General features: G+C 54.8%; 1 protein-coding gene across 1 annotated transcript in view; it reads right to left on the reverse strand.

Moving 5' to 3' along the window:
- Window positions 1-16,089, reverse strand: part of CAPN9 (calpain 9) — a gene marked incomplete at its 5' end in the record, with an annotated part of 50,462 nt that extends 34,373 nt beyond the window's left edge. The window contains 8 exon segments of the mRNA XM_082424968.1: window positions 2,884-2,909; window positions 2,915-3,016; window positions 5,131-5,249; window positions 8,135-8,144; window positions 8,146-8,205; window positions 15,138-15,352; window positions 15,531-15,638; window positions 16,032-16,089. Coding sequence (XP_082281094.1) covers window positions 2,884-2,909; window positions 2,915-3,016; window positions 5,131-5,249; window positions 8,135-8,144; window positions 8,146-8,205; window positions 15,138-15,352; window positions 15,531-15,638; window positions 16,032-16,089 — 698 coding nt within the window.
- Between the last annotated feature and the right edge of the window lie 979 nt (window positions 16,090-17,068).

Here is a 17,068-nt window from a genome sequence, read left to right on the forward strand (position 1 = left end):
ATTTTATTCTTTTTGTTGCAGTGGTAAATGGGAGTGTTTCCTTAATTTCTCTTTAAGATGTTTCATCATTAGTGTATAGGAATGCAAGAGATTTCTGTGCATTAATTTGTATCCTGCTACTTTACCAGCTTCATTGATTAGCTCTGGTAGTTTTCTGGTAACATCTTTAGGATTCTCTATGTATAGTATCATGTCATCTGCAAACAATGACAGTTTTACTCTTCTTTTGTGATTTGGATTCCTTTTATTTCTTTTTCTTCTCTGATTGCTGTGGCTAAAATTTCCAAAACTATGTTGAATAATAGTGGTGAGAGTGGGCAACCTTGTCTTGTTCCTGATCTTAGTGGAAACGGTTTCAGTTTTTCACCATTGAGAATGATGTTGGCTGTGGGTTTGTCATATATGGCCTTTACTATGTTGAGGTAAGTCCCCTCTATGCCTACTTTCTGGAGGGTTCTTTATCATAAATGGATGTTGAATTTTGTCAAAAGCTTTTTCTGCATCTACTAAGATGATCATATGGTTTTTCTCCTTCAATTTGTTAATATGGTGTATCACATTGATTGATTTGCATATATTGAAGAATCCTTGCATTCCTGGGATAAACCCCACTTGATCATGGTGTATGATCCTTTTAATGTGCTGTTGGATTCTGTTTGCTAGTATTTAGTTGAGGATTTTTGCATCTATGATCATCAGTGATATTGGCCTGTAGTTTTCTTTTTTTGTGACATTTTGTCTGGTTTTGGTATCAGGGTGATGGTGGCCTCATAGAATGAGTTTGGGAGTGTTCCTCCCTCTGCTATATTTTGGAAGAGTTTGAGAAGGATAGGTGTTAGCTCTTCTCTTAATGTTTGATAGAATTCACCTGTGAAGCCATCTGGTCCTGGGCTTTTGTTTGTTGGAAGATTTTTAATCACAGTTTCAATTTCAGTGCTTGTGATTGGTCTGTTTCCATTACCACTGATCTTTTTACCATCTCCATAGGTTTGCCTTTTCAAGAATGTCATATCGTTGGAATTATCTAGTATGCAGCCTTTTCAGATTGGCTTCTTTCATTTAGCAATATGCATTTAACATTCATCCATATCTTTTCATGCTTGACAGCTCATTTTTTTTAATCACTGAAGAATGTTCCATTGCCTGAATGTACCACAGTTTGTTTATCCATTCATCTTGAAGCACATCTAGGTTGCTTCCAGTTTCTGGATCTCATTTACCAAAGAGTATCATTGTTGGATCTTTTGGTAAGATGATGTTTAGTTTTGTAAGAAACTGCCAACTTGTCTTCCGAAATGGCTGACCTTGCATCCTCACCAGCAATGCATGAGAGTTCCTCTTACTCCACAGCCCTGTCAGCAGTTGGTATTGTAGGTACGTAGTGATATTTCATCGTTGTCTTAATTTGCAATTTCCTAACGACAAATGATGTTGAGCATCTTTCCATATGCTTATTTGCATCTGTACATCTATTTTGGTCAGATGTCCTCCCAACCACTTTTGGCCTCTTTTAATGACAAAAAAACCCAAAGATTTTCTTTTTAGGAAACCTATTCTTTACTCTCCTTTCTGAGGCAGAGGGCTAACTCTTCATATCCCATTGAGTGCCAGTGGCTGGAGTTCCTGGCCCAAGCCTTTTGCACAGCTGCAGGGAGAGGATTGCCCTGTGCTGGGCTCACCGAGAATAAAGCTGCCCCCTGCCCAGCTGGCCTTGGAGAAGATCCCCCCAGCCAGGCGCCTGGATGGGAGGACTCAATGAGAGCCAATACTAGGTTCCCCGCTGTGCCTGTCAGCAGTGCCCCTTTGCCCACCTCAAGCCTGTCTGGTGGCACTGAGGGTGTTTGCACAGACCTGGGTGGGGCTGGGGTGAGGCGGCCACCTCTGGTTCTTCTTTGATGCCTTTAATCCTGTCCTGATGACTTCAAGGATTGACCTAACTCCAGTTTGCCTTCACATTTTTTGGCCACTTGTAAGCCTGACCTGGAGGTAGAAGCACGACCATACTTCCTGGTTCCTGTCTCTGAGGACAGGATTCCCCGTGGCTTGAAGATCTAGGCCCAAAAGGGACTCCTGGGGTAGCTGTGCTGTCATCTGAGCACAGAAGTCAGGCTGCTGTGGCCTGTCACTGACAAGCTGGTGGCTGGAAGTCGAGCGTGCTGGAGGGAACCGAGGCCGTCAGCCAAGTGATTAAAAATGGTCATCTCGATTCTGCTTATGAGGTTCCTGGGCTAGTCAAGTCCATGGGGACAGAAAGTAGAAGGGTGGCTGCCAGGGGCAGGGGAGGGGGAATGAGGAGTTAGTGTGTAATGGATGCAGAGTTTCCGTTTTGCAAAATGAAACAGTTCTGGCGCTGGCTGGTGGTGACGGTTGCACAGCGATGTGAATGTGTTTATGCCACTGAACTCTACACTAAAAAAGTTTAAAATGGTAAAATTTACCACAGTTTTTTAAAGAGTAAAAGAAGGAATATTCTGAAGGGGGAAAGTATAATGCCTTGATACCCACGTGGTTAATAATCCAGGTGTCTGAGCTACAACTGCTTGACGGGAAGTCTGGAGAACCAAGTTTCATCAACACAGCCAGAATTTCCCTCTGCTTACCCTCTCTGCTCTTCCAAAGGCCAGATTTCTGAGCCAGGGAAAGAAAGGGGACACGTGTCACCACGATGGGCACACCTAGGCCATGACAGGAAGACTATTCTGGCTGCTCCTTTTCCACCACCAACCCTGACCGAGCCCCAGCTAGGTGGGCCCCGGTGAGCCACACCGGTACACCCAGACCCTCCGTCTCACTCTCTGAGGATGCTCCAGGCAAAGGCCTGGGTGTGGAGCCAGGGCTTTCTGGGCCTGGGCCTGGGCCTGCGGGCGAGCTGGGAACACTCACTTAGCGTAGGCTTTCTCCAGCAAGGTCTCCAGAGCTCGCTGCGGTCGGCGGAGTGCAGGAAGACCAAGCGGTCCCTGAAGGTGGGCAGCCGGTCATCGATCACCACGTCCAGCCACTGGCTGGGCTGCCAGAACTATAGCCAGGATGGAGGCGGAAACTGAGCGGGGAGGCCCTCGGGAGGCCCACCCCACCTGCAAGTGCTGACGGCTTTCCTCCCCTCAACTGGACCACGCTGCCCTGCGGTCGAGGAAAACCACTCCTGGGTTCCATGGGGGGGCCACCTGGACCTGGAGCTGAGCTGGCCCACCAGTGACACGGGCTGAAGGCTCGGTGTCCCCACGAAAGGCTGGGGCAAGCAGGACGGGTCCTCCGTGGACCCTCCACGGCCCTGCATTAGCTCTTCTCTCACAGGGGTGGGCGGTGTAGGCTTGGTCTGCCCACAGCTGGGCCTCCACTCCTCCCTGCACGCAGTTTCACGTTCGGACCCAGGTGTTGCCTCCTCACCTGCAGCTGGAGCCTCTAAGACGCAGAGAGAGGCTGTAGTGGGACAGGTGGACGCTTGTGCCACGTGAGGGGCGCGTGTGTGTGCACATATGTGCCTGCACGTGTGTTCTCTTTTTTAAAAAATTTTTATTTTCTATTGGAGTAGAGCCGATTAACAATGTTGTGATAGTTTCAAGTGCACAGCAAAGCGACTCAGCTATACATATACGTGTATCCATTCTCCCCCAGATCCCCTCCCATCCAGGCTGCCACGTAACAGTGAGCCGAGTTCCCTGCTGCACGTGTGTTCTTACACTCTCACACGCATGTGCTTGTGTGTTCGTGCACTGTGTGCAAGTGCTTGCATGCCTCCGTGCGTGCACACGTGTGCGTGTTCCTTGTCATCCAGTTGGCCGAGAGACAGATCTAAGGGAAGGAGACAGAGACAGAGAGGGTCGGCCGTGGTCCCAGAGCCATTTGTTTGCAGTGCTGCTGGGCGTCTCGAGCACCCCTGGGCTCGGTGACTCGTAGTGGGCCAGCCCTTTCCTGGCACAGTTGTGTGCATTTAAGGAATATCCCCCCCTGGGCCCTGGTGAGCCCAGTGGGGGATATTCTGGGCTCCCCCTGGGGCTTCATCTTCCCAACCTGTGTCACCCCAGGCTTCCCTGGGGGCAGAGGCACTGTGGAGCAGTGCGCCTGCTGGCCGGGCTGGGCCTCGGGCTCCCTGGAGCAGGGGCCAGGGTTGGGGGCTCTCAGGGCCGGCTTTCCAAGGGAGGGCTGGCTCAGAGGGCACTGTCGGTGGCAGAGAGAGGGCCCCATCAGCCCGGGGGCCAGGACTGTGGGTGAGGACAGGAGAGGAGAGGGAGGAGGGGCTCACTTCCAGCGCCCCTCTCCCCACGGGGAAGATGACAGTATTGTCACCAGACATCAGCAGGTGCCTGACAGGCACCCAGCAGGGCCAGGCCCTACCTGAGGAGAAGCAGCGAAAGGGCCGGAATCAGAACTCAGATTGCGGCTGCGGAGACGGAAGGGCTGGGCTGGCCCAGAGGAGAAGGGGCGGTGCCAGGCCGAAGGGACAGGAGAGGGCTGTGTCTGCACCTGCGCCTCCTTTGAAGGATCCCTTTTTGTTCTAGCAGAGCCTGCAATGTCCTTTCTCCTTTTTCCAGGTAGTATGCGAAGGCCCAGGGCCATCAAGAAAACTGTGTGAGGTCCCCACTTAGTAAGCAGAGGGGCGTGTGTCAATAGCAGGTCAGAGCTGCTGCAGGTCTGGGGGCGGAGGAAGGAGCGGGTGAAAGGGGAGGTGAGAATACGCAGAGACCCCCGGGGCAGGCCACCCCCCAGGGGATCCCGACAGGAGATGCCGCTGTGATACTCCCAGCTTTTATTTTTAAACACACTCACGTCTCCAAACCTATATTTCTTTAATAAGGAGACTCAGTTTGTGAGAAACAATCCAGTTCCCAGGAGGTATAGTCGTTTCAGACCATTTATGCTTAAAGCCCAAGAAATTCCAGATACTAAAACCCTTAACAAATGGGCCGCCAGATTTGCCAAAACAGCTCTTAGACTTTTCCTGCATACTCCCTGAAAGGGTTCACGGCAGAACGCCTGCAAGGCTCTCCTAACGCTTCGGGGGTTATTCCTTGACGAAGTGCAGTTTGGTCTAGGGACGCTTCCTTCCAGGGTTCCCACGCAGCTGGAGAGACCCATGGCATCACACTGAGCCCCTAAGAGGTCAGTCCGCTGGCCAGGGTTCCCCCTTACCTGGACGTGGAATATCCCTGCGTAACCCGGGCCGAAGCTTTGGTCCTGGGAGACGACTCTAGCCAGTGCTTTTTCATTAAGCGTAAGGGAGACCGCAGCAGCTAACAGCCAGCAGTCGCCTGCAGAATGAAAGCCAGAAATCAGTTTTCGCCACCAATTCACAAGAAACAGGAAAACTCGAGGCCAGAAAGGGATGTGGGGCGTTCCAGGTGTGGTCACATCTTTTCTGCATTTAAAAGAGTGGACAGAATCAGAATAGCAGCAAATACCTCTGTCCTCCCTTCTGCTTCCCTTCCTGACTCTTCTCCTGCCCAGTTTGTCGTAAACAACTGTCACTGTCTTGGCGATGTTACAGGATATGCTTGCTTGAATTTCAGACATACTTGCACATGGGCGCTGTGAAGTTCCAGAGCCATCCCTCCGGGGGCCGAGGCTGCAGACGGTAGCATAAGCAGGACTGGGTAGCAGGTGCAGCATAGCTGTAGCCCAGGAGCACCTGCGGCCTTTGGGGGATCTCAGAGATAGCGCCCTGCAGTGCCTGGGGCAGGCGTTTCTGGGACCGATGCCTCCCCCCAACCTAGACTCAGTTTAGTTATAGATAATGGTAGCTCTGTGGGTATTTGCTTTCAATTATCTTGCATTTTCAAGATCTGTTGACTGATCTACTGATTTCCCCAACTACGTCTTCATGTTAACACACATGTAGAGGAAAACTCCAAAGCGAAATCAAACATGAGACGATATTTGGTCCGTGTGGTGCCAGACTCCTGCGGCCTCCGTCCGCCTGTCTAGAGAACGGAGCGAGCGCCCCCTCTGTGCCCAGCCGTGTTTCGATGCTGCCTATGAAACACGCGTGAGCAGAGGTCTAGAAGGATCCAGTTAAGTGGCAGGGAAGGACCTCCATGTTTATCCTCCATCTGTTTGTTTTCTGTAGATAACGCCACTGCCAGTGGAACTCGAGACCCCAGCACGCTCCGCTGGGCCTCCTGAGAGCGCACGTTCCTGGGAAGCGTCGTGTGCGCTGGGCTCAGGCCTTGTCAAATGACCCCTCCTGGATGTCATCCACAGGCAAGAGACTCACAGAGGGCCTCGTGTCAGGAAAGCTGCTTCGGAGGCCCTCCGCTTCTGGCTTTCCCTAGGGTGTCGCCAGCGAGGCGCCTACAGCCGGTTCCTAACGCATTAGCTGGTTTTTGGCAGCCGGGGACCTGGCTTTGGGGAGGTGCAGAGGGGAAGGGACAGAAGCTGGAGGCTCTCAGCACCCTTTGTTCTGCAGAGTTGGCCATGTATCCTCCAGGTGACCGTCCCTGCTCTCAGCTCTCGGTGGCCAGGGCGGGCCAGAGCTGGATGGAGTGAGCTCCTGCTGTAAGCTGACCTCCTCCACACTCTTCTCCAAGTTTTGCCTTTGCCAGGGTAGGGAATTGTGTGTATTTTCCTGGTCTGAGAGTCCATTCAGTCGAATTGCTCTGAGCTTTTGAAGGGGGAGGTTCAGAAGCCAAAGTTAGTTACACAGTTGAAACAAAGGGAGAAACGAGATTGCTTTATCTCTGTTGCGTGGGTACCGGTGGGTGGGATTATCCACATTAGCACCGCACCCAGGTCAGGAGACGGCACCCCTGCAGGTCAGTTTGTTGGACGGCTGGGTAGAAGGTTGTGCGCAGGGGGCGCTAACGGGCGGGGGGCGGGCAACGGTGCAGTCCTGTTCTGCTTCTCTTTTTGGGCTGCAGGGTCATTTGATGGTGACCCTTCATAAGGTACACGTATGCTATGAACAGTATTGGATGTAATGGAAGTGTTACAAAACGATATTCGTAATCAACCGCCAACCAACCATACACGTTTACACCAATGTGACAAACCAAAACTGAAAAATAAAGGCACCCGTTCCATGATTTTCTATTGAAGAGCAATGTAGGGGCGTAGGGGGAGGGCAGGCAGAGGAAGAGGCGGGTGGAGAAACGAGAAGGGAGACGTGGGAGCAGGGGCAGGGAGACCCTCCTAGGGGCTGCACCTCGGTAAATGAACGCCGATCTGAATGCAATCTTTTTGAGAGGTCAAAGTTACATCTAGAACATATAATTCCACCATCTAGCTCTCTGTGGTCTATCTATGATCCACCATCTCTGTCTTTCAGTTGTTATCCCTCTAGCTTTGTGGCTTCCGGGTTCTGTGTGAGGGGAGCTTGGTCACTCAACATGGAGGTTCCAGCATGGCCCACTTTAACCATTAGACCAAAGTGGTGGTAGCTCGGCTGTAAGTGAGTTTGCTCCACTGGTATGTTTTTTAGGTCTCTCTCTTTCTCTTTTTATTTTTTTTTACATAGAGAGAATAAAGGTAAACCCAGCCCAATTTTGGACTAAATCCTGAAATGTAGGGCCCAGTTTAACTGGCTTGGGGACACTCTCAAGTCAATTGCAGGAAGGAGACTGGATTGCTTCGGTGGCGAGCGGGACTTCCCCAAAGTATGAGCCCCTGAGAGGCAGGGTGGCATCATGGTTACGAGCCAGTTAGGACCCTGACTCTGCCATCACTCCGGTGACTTTGGATAGTCACTTAGCTTCCCTCAGATTTGGTTTCTCTTCTGTAAAATTGGAAGGGTGGTTGGGAAGATGAAATGAGGCAACGTGCACTTAGGAGAATGCCTGGCAGGGGCCGAGTTCCTATATGTGACTGTTAGCCTTGGTCACAGTACAGGAGAGCCAGGCCAGGGCACCGGGAATCTCTGTTCTCTGTAGACTCCTGGGCTGCAAGCCTGGACCAGAGGGGAATCCACCCGCCGGAGGAATGACGATGCAGGGGGCTTGGAGTCCCTGGGTGCCATTCAGCTGGGGCCAGACCGGGAGACAGGGAAGGAGGGAGGGGGAGGGAGGTGGCAGAGGGTGGTCACATTGATGTCGTCCCAACTCTTGTGCCCCTGGCTTCTCAGGGACCCGGTGCTACTCCTGCTGGCCCCCATGGTATGGTCTGTCCAGCCCCATCTCTCCACGCTCCATCCCCTCACACTTACCAAGCTCCCCCCTGGCAGATGTCTGTCCTGGTGGCCCCTCCAAGAAAGGATTCTGGGTGTTTCACTATTTCCTGGAAGAAGGAAAGCATCATTAAAGTGAGGCCCACCGCGTGGAGGGCTGGAGTGATGGAGCAGGCCCAGGGGCTCTCTCCTTACTCGGAGCACAGGGCTTTTTTCCTATATTTGATGTTTCCCAAGAAGGGACAAGAAGAGGTGAGAGACTGCTGTGACCCTGTTCCTCGCAGACCTGGGTTTGTCCCTGGTTGGTCACACCCCTGGGGAGAGGTCCTGCCTTCTGAGCAGCAACCCCATGCACCCTCTGGCCAGATAGACTCCCGACCCTCCTGGCTGCACAGAGGACCACGCACTGAGGCTTCACATCGCCGCTCAGGGGCCCTGGGCTAGGAGCCAGGGCAGCAGGTTTGCATGCCAGCTCCACACTTATGAGCTTTGTGCCCTCTGTGGGCTTCAAATTCCTCCTCTTAGAGTGAAGTAATACCCACACCACAGGCCTGGGATTAAGCACAAATTCCCCCTCACCCACCTCCAGCTTCTTTCTTTTTTTAACTACACATTTAGGTGAAAATTTTTATATATCTATAGATTATGTGCACATATCGCTCATATAATTTTATCACAGTGCGTTATATATTTTATTATATATTACACACAATCATATAGGTGTATGTATTATAATTATATATATAAAACATGGAGAGATATGTATGAAACATTAACAAAAGGTTTTTGAGAGCATTTATAGAAAATTCATATCTTCTTTCCATTTTTTGAGGCATCAGGCTCCATTCCTGGCGTGGACTACAGTTAAGGAACAAGAGAGAGAAAGTCCCTGCAGAGTGACTGGGGCCAGACCCCTGAACAGATGTACAAGCTGGGGAGGGACAAAGCACCAGGACAGAGTGACGGCAGGGGATGGGCTGCTTCAGAGGCAGCGGGCAGTTGAGAGGCATCGTGTGACCGTCCAGGGAGGGGAGTCAGCAAATCAGGGGATGTGGATGAAAGTTCTGCACACAGCAGATGCCCCATTATTTTTTTTTTTATTTTTATTTTTTTGGCTGCATTGAGTCTTCGTTGCTACGCGCGGGCTTTCTCTAGTTGCAGTGAGCGAGGGCTACTCTTGGTTGCGGTGCGCGGGCCTCTCATTGTGGTGGCTTCTCTTGTTGCGGAGCATGGGCTCTAGGCGGTTGGTAATTATGGCATGCAGGCTCAGTAGTTGTGGCGCACAGGCTTAGTTGCTCCGCGGCATGTGGGATCTTCCCGGACCAGGGCTCGAACCCATGTCCCCTGCATTGGCAGGCGGATGCTTAGCCACTGCACCACCAGGGAAGCCCCCCATCATTTTAACTGAGTCCAAATGCAGTTAGGTGAGTGAGGGACTTTCCCCACCTATTTCCGGAAATGAGGGCTGGAGACAGCCACTCGCCACCAGGTCTGGGTGGACGCCTGGGGAAGAGCTTTGTCCTTAACTGCTTTCCACAAGCTTCTCAGGACCCTGCTTCTCCTCTGGTCTGTGTCTTAAAGGGCCAGAAGAGGGTGGTGATTTCTTTGAAGGAAGGAGGAATTCCCAGGCTAAAGAATGATGGGGCTCTCTTTGCAGCCTCCAGGATGTGCCAGCCCAGGGGTTTATTAGTTTAAAAAAATCCCAGGGACTTCCCTGGTGGTCCAGTGGTTAAGAATCCACTTTCCAACGCAGGGGACACGGGTTCGATCCCTGGTCGGGGAACTAAGATCCCACATGCCGCAGGGCAACTAAGCTCACGCGCTCCAACTACTGAGGCCTCGCGCCTCAACTAGAGAGAAGTCTGCGTGCTGCAAAGAAGATCCCTCGTGCCGCAACTAAGACCCGACACAGCCAAATGAATTAAAAAAATAAAAATATCCCAGCAAACTCAGCCAGGAGATTTTCTGAAGAGCACTGTGCCATTGATGTAGGACGAACCCAGGCCTGGCAGAGGGCTGGCTGACATCCTGAACACCAGCCCTAGAATTCCTGCCTCTTTCCAGGTAACCTCGGGAATCTTGGCATCATATGACAGCAGGAAGGGCAGCTGCAGGTGAGGGGCAGCTCCTTTGTGCCCGTGCCCTGCCTTGCCCGTGAGGATCCCCCCGCCCCCATGTTCTCTCTCTCTCCCTGACCTCAGCGCCCAAGGGCGTTTGCACATGGGAAGGCGCAAACCAGGGAAGTGAGAGTGGTCCCAGCAGCAGCCCTCCCCGATCGGCGGGTCAGGCCGGCCATCTGACTTCTCCAGGCTGTGTTCTTATCTGTCACGTGAGACACACACCCCACCCTCCTCCAGATGGGACATTTTGGCTGGTGGTAGAATCTGTATTGGAGCCCCTGCCCGCAAGGGCACCCCAGGAGTCCCCAGAGCCCTGTTGCACAGCCCCGAGGCCCTCCCAGGGGAGTTGCTCCAGGGCCTGCATGAGCAGCGCCTGTAGAATGGAGTCTGAAGGTTGGCAGACCGCTGCCCAGCCCCGGGCCAGATGCTGGGCCCCCTGGCACACGATGGGCTGTGGGCGTGAAGGCCCCTCCTCCCCTCCCTGCTGTCCGCCCCTCCCCGACTTCTGCGGCCTCGCCCGCCTCACCAGCTCCACCAACTGCACCTGCAGGTGCCCCCGCCTCCGAGCTCTTGTCTTGCAACTGGTTGTTTTTGTTCAGGAGAATTTTATCAAATTGCATCAAACTGTGCATTGAGAGAGAAAAATACAAAAAAAGAGAAAACTCAGAAATTCTCATCGAGCCAATGCCAATCAGCCATGAGGTATAGGCCGGCGAGATTGTCACGTGTGACGGTGCCTCGGTCTGTCCAGCGCTGCCGTGCGTCGGAGTAACCCTGCGCCGGTCACAGGGTTCTGTGCGCGCGTGTGTGCAGGGGCGCTGTGTGGTAGTGCCGGACGCCCACGTGCCACGTGGCACGTGTGCGGACAGGTGTGGGTGCCTCCTCTGCTGAATGTGTGACGTGTGTAGGCATGTGCAGTGCGTGAGCCCACGCGTGTGCCCCGTGTGCGCTCCCGTGCGTGGCGCTTATGCCTGGGAGTCCTGCATATGCGTGTCGGCCCCAGAGGCGTGTTTGTTCGTGAGAAATGCTGTCTGGGGGCTTGAGGACGAGGGTTACCTGAAACCACAGTCCTGTGAAGGGAGGATCAGAGGGGTCTCCACAGAGCTGAGGTGACCCCAGACGGCGGCTTGGGGACCCGGGGAGGGAGGCCGGCCTGGGCACCAGCAGGTGGTTTCCCTGGAGGACTTGGGACCAAGTGTCCAGGAATGTTTGCTTTCAGGGCCTGTACGGTTCACCTTGTACCTCATAAGGGGCTCAGCCAAACACACAGACTTTTCTCTATTAAGTACTTAATTTTAAAAGGGAAAAGCCGTGTTTCTAACAAGGTTGGAGAGGCTGGGCCCTACGATCCACGGCTGTGCGCGGATCCCGGCCGTGTGCCCAGGGCAGTCGAGGCAGAAGGGGGCACGGGGTGGGAGAAGGGGGACCTGGAGCGCAATGGCCTCTGGGGGGAGGGCAGCCCCAAGGGGAGCGCCACCGTGCAGGGAGGTCTTGGCCACGTGCCATGGTGCACGCAGGCTGCCAAGGGCCATCAGTCCAGGCTAGAGGGGGGACCGGGGCCTTCAGGAGGCCGAGGAGTCATGAGGGAATTGCACGGAAGAAGGCAGATGGGAACAGGCAGACGGGGAGTCGGGGGGTGAAGGGAAGCCGAGGCGCTTGTGAGTTGAGGGGCTCGGGCTACAGGCGCAGAAGGCAGGCCCTCGGCTGCACTGCGCCCTGGCTGTGTCCCCATCAGACCGGGAGATGCCCCCCCAGATCCACAGCCCTCCCCGCAAGGCCTGGGGTGGGCTCACCCCTGGGCGACCTCCCCTTCTTACCCCAACCCCAGGCCCAGGTTCCCCCTCGGAGCCTCCTTGCCTGGGCTCCCGGGGGGACGAGGTGCCTCTCCGGCACCCCCGGACGTCCCATGACTTTCCTGGCTCTGGTTGCTCTCGTGCACCACTCCCCGGCCCCCAAGCAGAGCTGTGTTTGCCAAGAAGGTGGTGCTGGCAGAGCGCCCGCCCCACGTTCCCACTGGATGGCCGGGCAGTCGCTGCTGGGACACGCAGCACGTGAGGGCTGAGGAGAAAGGCGGATGGCGCCCGAGCCACGGAGGCTCCCAGAGGGACGCCGCGACTCTTCCCGTGGCCCTGCTGCCCTGGCTGACACCATCCCGGGGACCCCGGGCTCCGTCCTGCCAGAGCAACCTCAATCCCCACCCAGGTTCTTGCTTCTGACGTCATAGATGTGTGTAAGATGGGACGCAAAGCCCCTGCCCTCCCTGAGTAGGAGACACGCAGAGTGTGTTTCTGGGAATGAAGACAGAGAGGGTGAACTCAGCCGCAGACCAAGCAAAGGGCAGAACGGATTCTGAAAGTGAATGCAGGAAGGACAGCTGCCCAGTTATGAGACATCAAAGCGGAGGGTGGAGGGGCCTGAGGTGTCAGGACTTTGGGTGGGAGCCCCGCCCATCATTCAGGGCGGCACTGAGCAGACATCAATGTTAAGGTGGGCACCTCCCAGAGCTGCGGTCTGGGGCACTGGGATCCCTTGGGGGTCCCGGGGGCCCTCGTTCCAGGAGGGGACAAAGACGGTCTCCAGCCTGGCCTGTGTACATCACACTCTTATCGTGGAGCAATTTCAACTTTGGCAAAGAGAAGGCAAGCTGTAGGCTGCAGAATGACACCTGAAGCCAGGGGATGACCACGTAGGCTGGAGGGTGGGCGCCCTCCCGGACGGGGGTGACGGCGTTGGGTTCCCGTCGCACTCGATGCTCCGGGGCAGTGCCTGGGGAGGTGCCCAGCTCTGTCACGTACTGCCTGTGCGCGTCACCCGTCAGGCTCTAGCTTCTCCTTCGGTAGAACGGGGATAATGATAATACCCGGATGTTAGGACTGTGTGGGATTAAATGAGACAATCCTGGAACAGTCAGTGTTGGCCGGGCATCGTAACTGCTGGCTGCTGTCATTGTTTAGAAGGTGACAGAAGGTGCTGGAAGCTGAGAGTGCAGTGGGGTATGGGATGAATGAGGGCCTGCCTCTCAGAAGACTTAGGCACCGAGGAGGGACACAGGCAGGTCATTACATTAGAACAGCATGAGTGCTGAAATAGGATGGCCGACAGTTCTTCAGGGAGCCAAGAAGGCTCGGTGGGCGAGGCCCCTGCAAGAGCCCGAATTCCCCAAGCAGAGAAGGGCCTCCCAGATCGACAGGGCGTTCCGATGGGAGGGTCCGGCCGCGGGGAGGGGCGGCGGGTGCAGGGCAGCCTGGGGACAGGAGCTGTGTGGGATCCTGGGCCTCACTCCTGGCTAATGCTGAGCCCACTGAGGGCGCTGAGCAGGGGATGGCAAGGCCCCTGGTGGCAGTAGGGGTGGCCTGATGGGCTACGGCTGGAAATAGGGAGACCAGTTAGGAGGAAAGGAAGTGATCGGAATTTCTCAGAAGAAAGGCTGAGCCATTCTGTGATAGCCTTGTCAGACTTAGGAAAATACTGGACAACCAGAAGCGGCTTACACCTGAACCACGGCAGCATGGCCTATAGATGTGCACTCACACGTGCGCACATACACACACACAGTCTACAACGGGAAATGGCAATAAAAAGAGCTAACCACTGCGTGGGACTTCCCTGGTGTCTGGTGGGTAAGACTCTGCACTCGGGGAACTAGATCCCGCATGCATTCCGCAACTAAGGAGCCCGCATGCTGCAACGAATATCCCGTGTGCCACGACTAAGACCCGGCGCAGCCAAAATAAATAAAAAGATTAATTAATTTTTAAAAAATTAAAAATTTTTAATTTGGGCCCGGCCCTGAAGAGGCCGGAGGTTTTCGTGTTTGTTTGTTTAAAGTAGACATGTTATATATTTAAAACATCGACATTATTTGAATGTAGGGAGATGGTGAGGTCGATGTGGTGCTGGTGGTGAGATGAGATTCAGAGCTGATGCTGATGATGCAGTAATAGCAACCGCAATCAGAACAACAGCCGTCACTTGTTGAGCAACTTCCGTGTGCCAGACGTCGGGCCTACGTTGGTCGTTATTGTTCCCACCTTACAGGTGGGGAGACTGAGGCCTGGGACCACGGTCAGGGGTCACGTTAGCGGCAGGGTGGCACCAGCACTCAGGGTTTCCCCTTTAGGTCCGGCACCCTTAGCCTTGCCCACAGCGTCCTGTCCCCACAGGAGCCGCTCCCAGACCAGCACCCTCCCTGGGGGAAGGAGAGCCAGCCGGCGCCCGGTCAGAGGTCGAGCCCTGACTAATCCAGCACGGCAAATATTGATTCCTGGTCCCAGGCACCAGCTGGTGCCACGCGGGGCCATCACCTCCAGACTGCTGGTGGCAGGGGGCCTGCGGGGACACAGATGATGGTTGCCCTCCAGGAAGGGAGATGGTCTGGGGAGAGAATCCCTGCTTCACATGCCTTCTGACCATCGCACAGGTCCTGAGCGCTCGCTGAGTGAACTTCTGTCCCCTCTGAGCATCCTAGGCTCTGGCCAGAAGCTCCTGAGCACATCAGGCGCATTGTCTCAGCGTTAGCGTGAGGGATCTGCGGGGAGCCACCTCTCACCTGTTTCTGCGTGTTTGCCCTTGGACTCTGGTGGGACGTGTCACCTGACACTTCCGGATAAAGCTTTGACTTCCACTCGCCAGCTACGGACAAGACCCTCTCTGATCCTGAGTCCCGGGCCTCGGTGGGGAATCGTGGAGCCGGGGGGCCGGGTGCAGCCAGATACCCTGGCCACCACCCAGAGCAGCCACTTGCCCCCCGAGCACCATTCCTGCCTTCAAACCGCATCCATTCTAGGGGACTCAGGAGATGTGCCTAAGGCCAGTTTGTGCATAGCCCAGGCCTCCCAGCCCATCCTTTCCATGATGCCCCCTCCTGGGCTGCTGAGCTGCACACCCCCTGTCTGTTGCCCGCCCGCCCTGGCAGCACTCACCCCCGGCCTTTTCCACACGAAGGGGATCTGGGGCCTCTTGCTGTAGAAGACAGAGGAACTGTTGGCTGGGAAGTCTGCATCCTCAAACAGGACGCCCTTCTGCAGACACGCCCGCCTGAGCTCCTCGAAGCTCTGGCCCGAGGAGTGGGTGATGCGGGCATCCTTGGGGGCGGGCGGCTCCCGAGGCCCTGGGGCCCGGTAGAGGAAAGGCGTAGCTGTCCTCGGGCCAGCGGACTCGGGGTCAGTGATGGATGGGGAGAGGTGAGATGCAGGTGCCAGTCAAAAGGAGCCAGTGTGGCAGCACTGGACTAAGTGGACCTTGGCCTCCGCCTGCTTTCCTGGGGACCTCCCTGTTAGGCGGAAACGGGGTGCACCCTGATGGCAAACTCTCACAGAGCCCTCTGCCCTCCCAGGGGCTCCTGTAGCGCAGCAGGAGCTCTGAGGCTGAGCCGGGTTTGGGCGGAGACAGCGCTCTCTGCTTAATGCACGGGGGAGACCCCGCTGGGAGAGAGAGGGTGGCTTTATGGCAAAAGAGCGCAAGATACCAAACTGGTCCAGGAGGTGGCAGGCAGCGCGGGCTTTGCTGTGGGGAGAGGGCACGGGGTGATCTTCAATCACCTCTTAAATCAGAGAGTTGCAGAGTTCTGTAGCTGGCAGAGAGCTTAGTGAATCACAATAGTCCATGTGGCACGGACAGCTTTCTCACAGCCTCCCATTTTGATTTAGAGCAGGGTTGGCAAACTTTGTCTGGAAAGAACCAGATAGTAAATCTTCCTGGCCTCGTGGGACGTGCGGTCTGTGTGGCAGCTACTCAGCTTTGGGTTGTAGAGCAAAAACAGCCACGATGCTGTGTGAACCAAACATCGAGGCTGTGCCCCATCCAGCTCTACTTACAAAAGCAGAAGGGCTGGATTTCATCCAGCCGGAGCTGGGTGGCTCTGACCCCCGACATGGGTGCACTCACAGCGGACGTCCGCCCCTCCTCCAGGGCAAGGATGCCGCTGTCTCCATTCTTCCTGGCAGCTGGTCTTGGAAAACAGTTGCAAAAACAGACATCATATTAATGAAATTCCTTGCCCTGCCAAACTCTACAAATAGGCTGTCACGTTTGAGAAGAAATGGTGTTCTGGGGCAGCAGTTTAATAAAAATCTGAGCCGCCGCGTGAAGCCCCGGGGCTTCTAAGGGCTTCACCGTGGAGTCAAGGGGTCTGCAGTTAATAGGTGTGGTTAGAAGCCTGTGGCATGAGTTTCCACATGACCACCAATTCCCAGGAACGTCCACTTGGCTCCACACACTTTCTGTCGAGAGAATCCTGCATATGGTCTACAGGGATGTACAGACACTGAAGTTGGGGACATCTGGGTTGGACTCCCAGATTTTCCTGCGGTGACCTTGGGCAGGGCCTCTTTGCCCCGGTTCCTCTGGGACTCGGATGACGGGCAACTGTGAGGGCCGCGAGGGGCGGCTGGGAACAAAGCAGCCGGCAGGGTCCACGGGCCGGGTCAGGAGCTGCAGATGCCTCCTTCCCTGTCCTGTCTATCCCCTGCCCTGCCCTAGACACCGGATCTCAGAGCCCCCTTCCTGAGCCTCTTTTGCCGCCTCTAGTAAAGGCTTCTTATGTTTCTCTGACCACACCATAAAGGATTCTGGGATAATTCTCTGCCAGAGACAGTGGAGCTGCCAGCGTCTTGTAAGACAGCTCTGTTTCCAGGTGATTAAGGAGAACAGCCCGGGAGACAGGTGCAGCAGCGTGAGGGCCATTCATTTCTGTGACGCCTTGGTCAGGGAAATGATCACCAGCTCAGATTTTTCAGAATTTCCCCTTCAAACGACCCCGAGACTGGGGGGAAGGACCTTGAAGTGAAATTCAACACAATCTCAGTGTCGTAAAGGGTTTCCGTGATGCTGGGCCCTCTCCAGGCTCCAGGGA

This window comes from Balaenoptera physalus (genome assembly GCF_965194825.1).
Source record: "Balaenoptera physalus genome assembly, chromosome: 14".
In the NCBI taxonomy this organism is placed as follows: domain Eukaryota; kingdom Metazoa; phylum Chordata; class Mammalia; order Artiodactyla; family Balaenopteridae; genus Balaenoptera; species Balaenoptera physalus.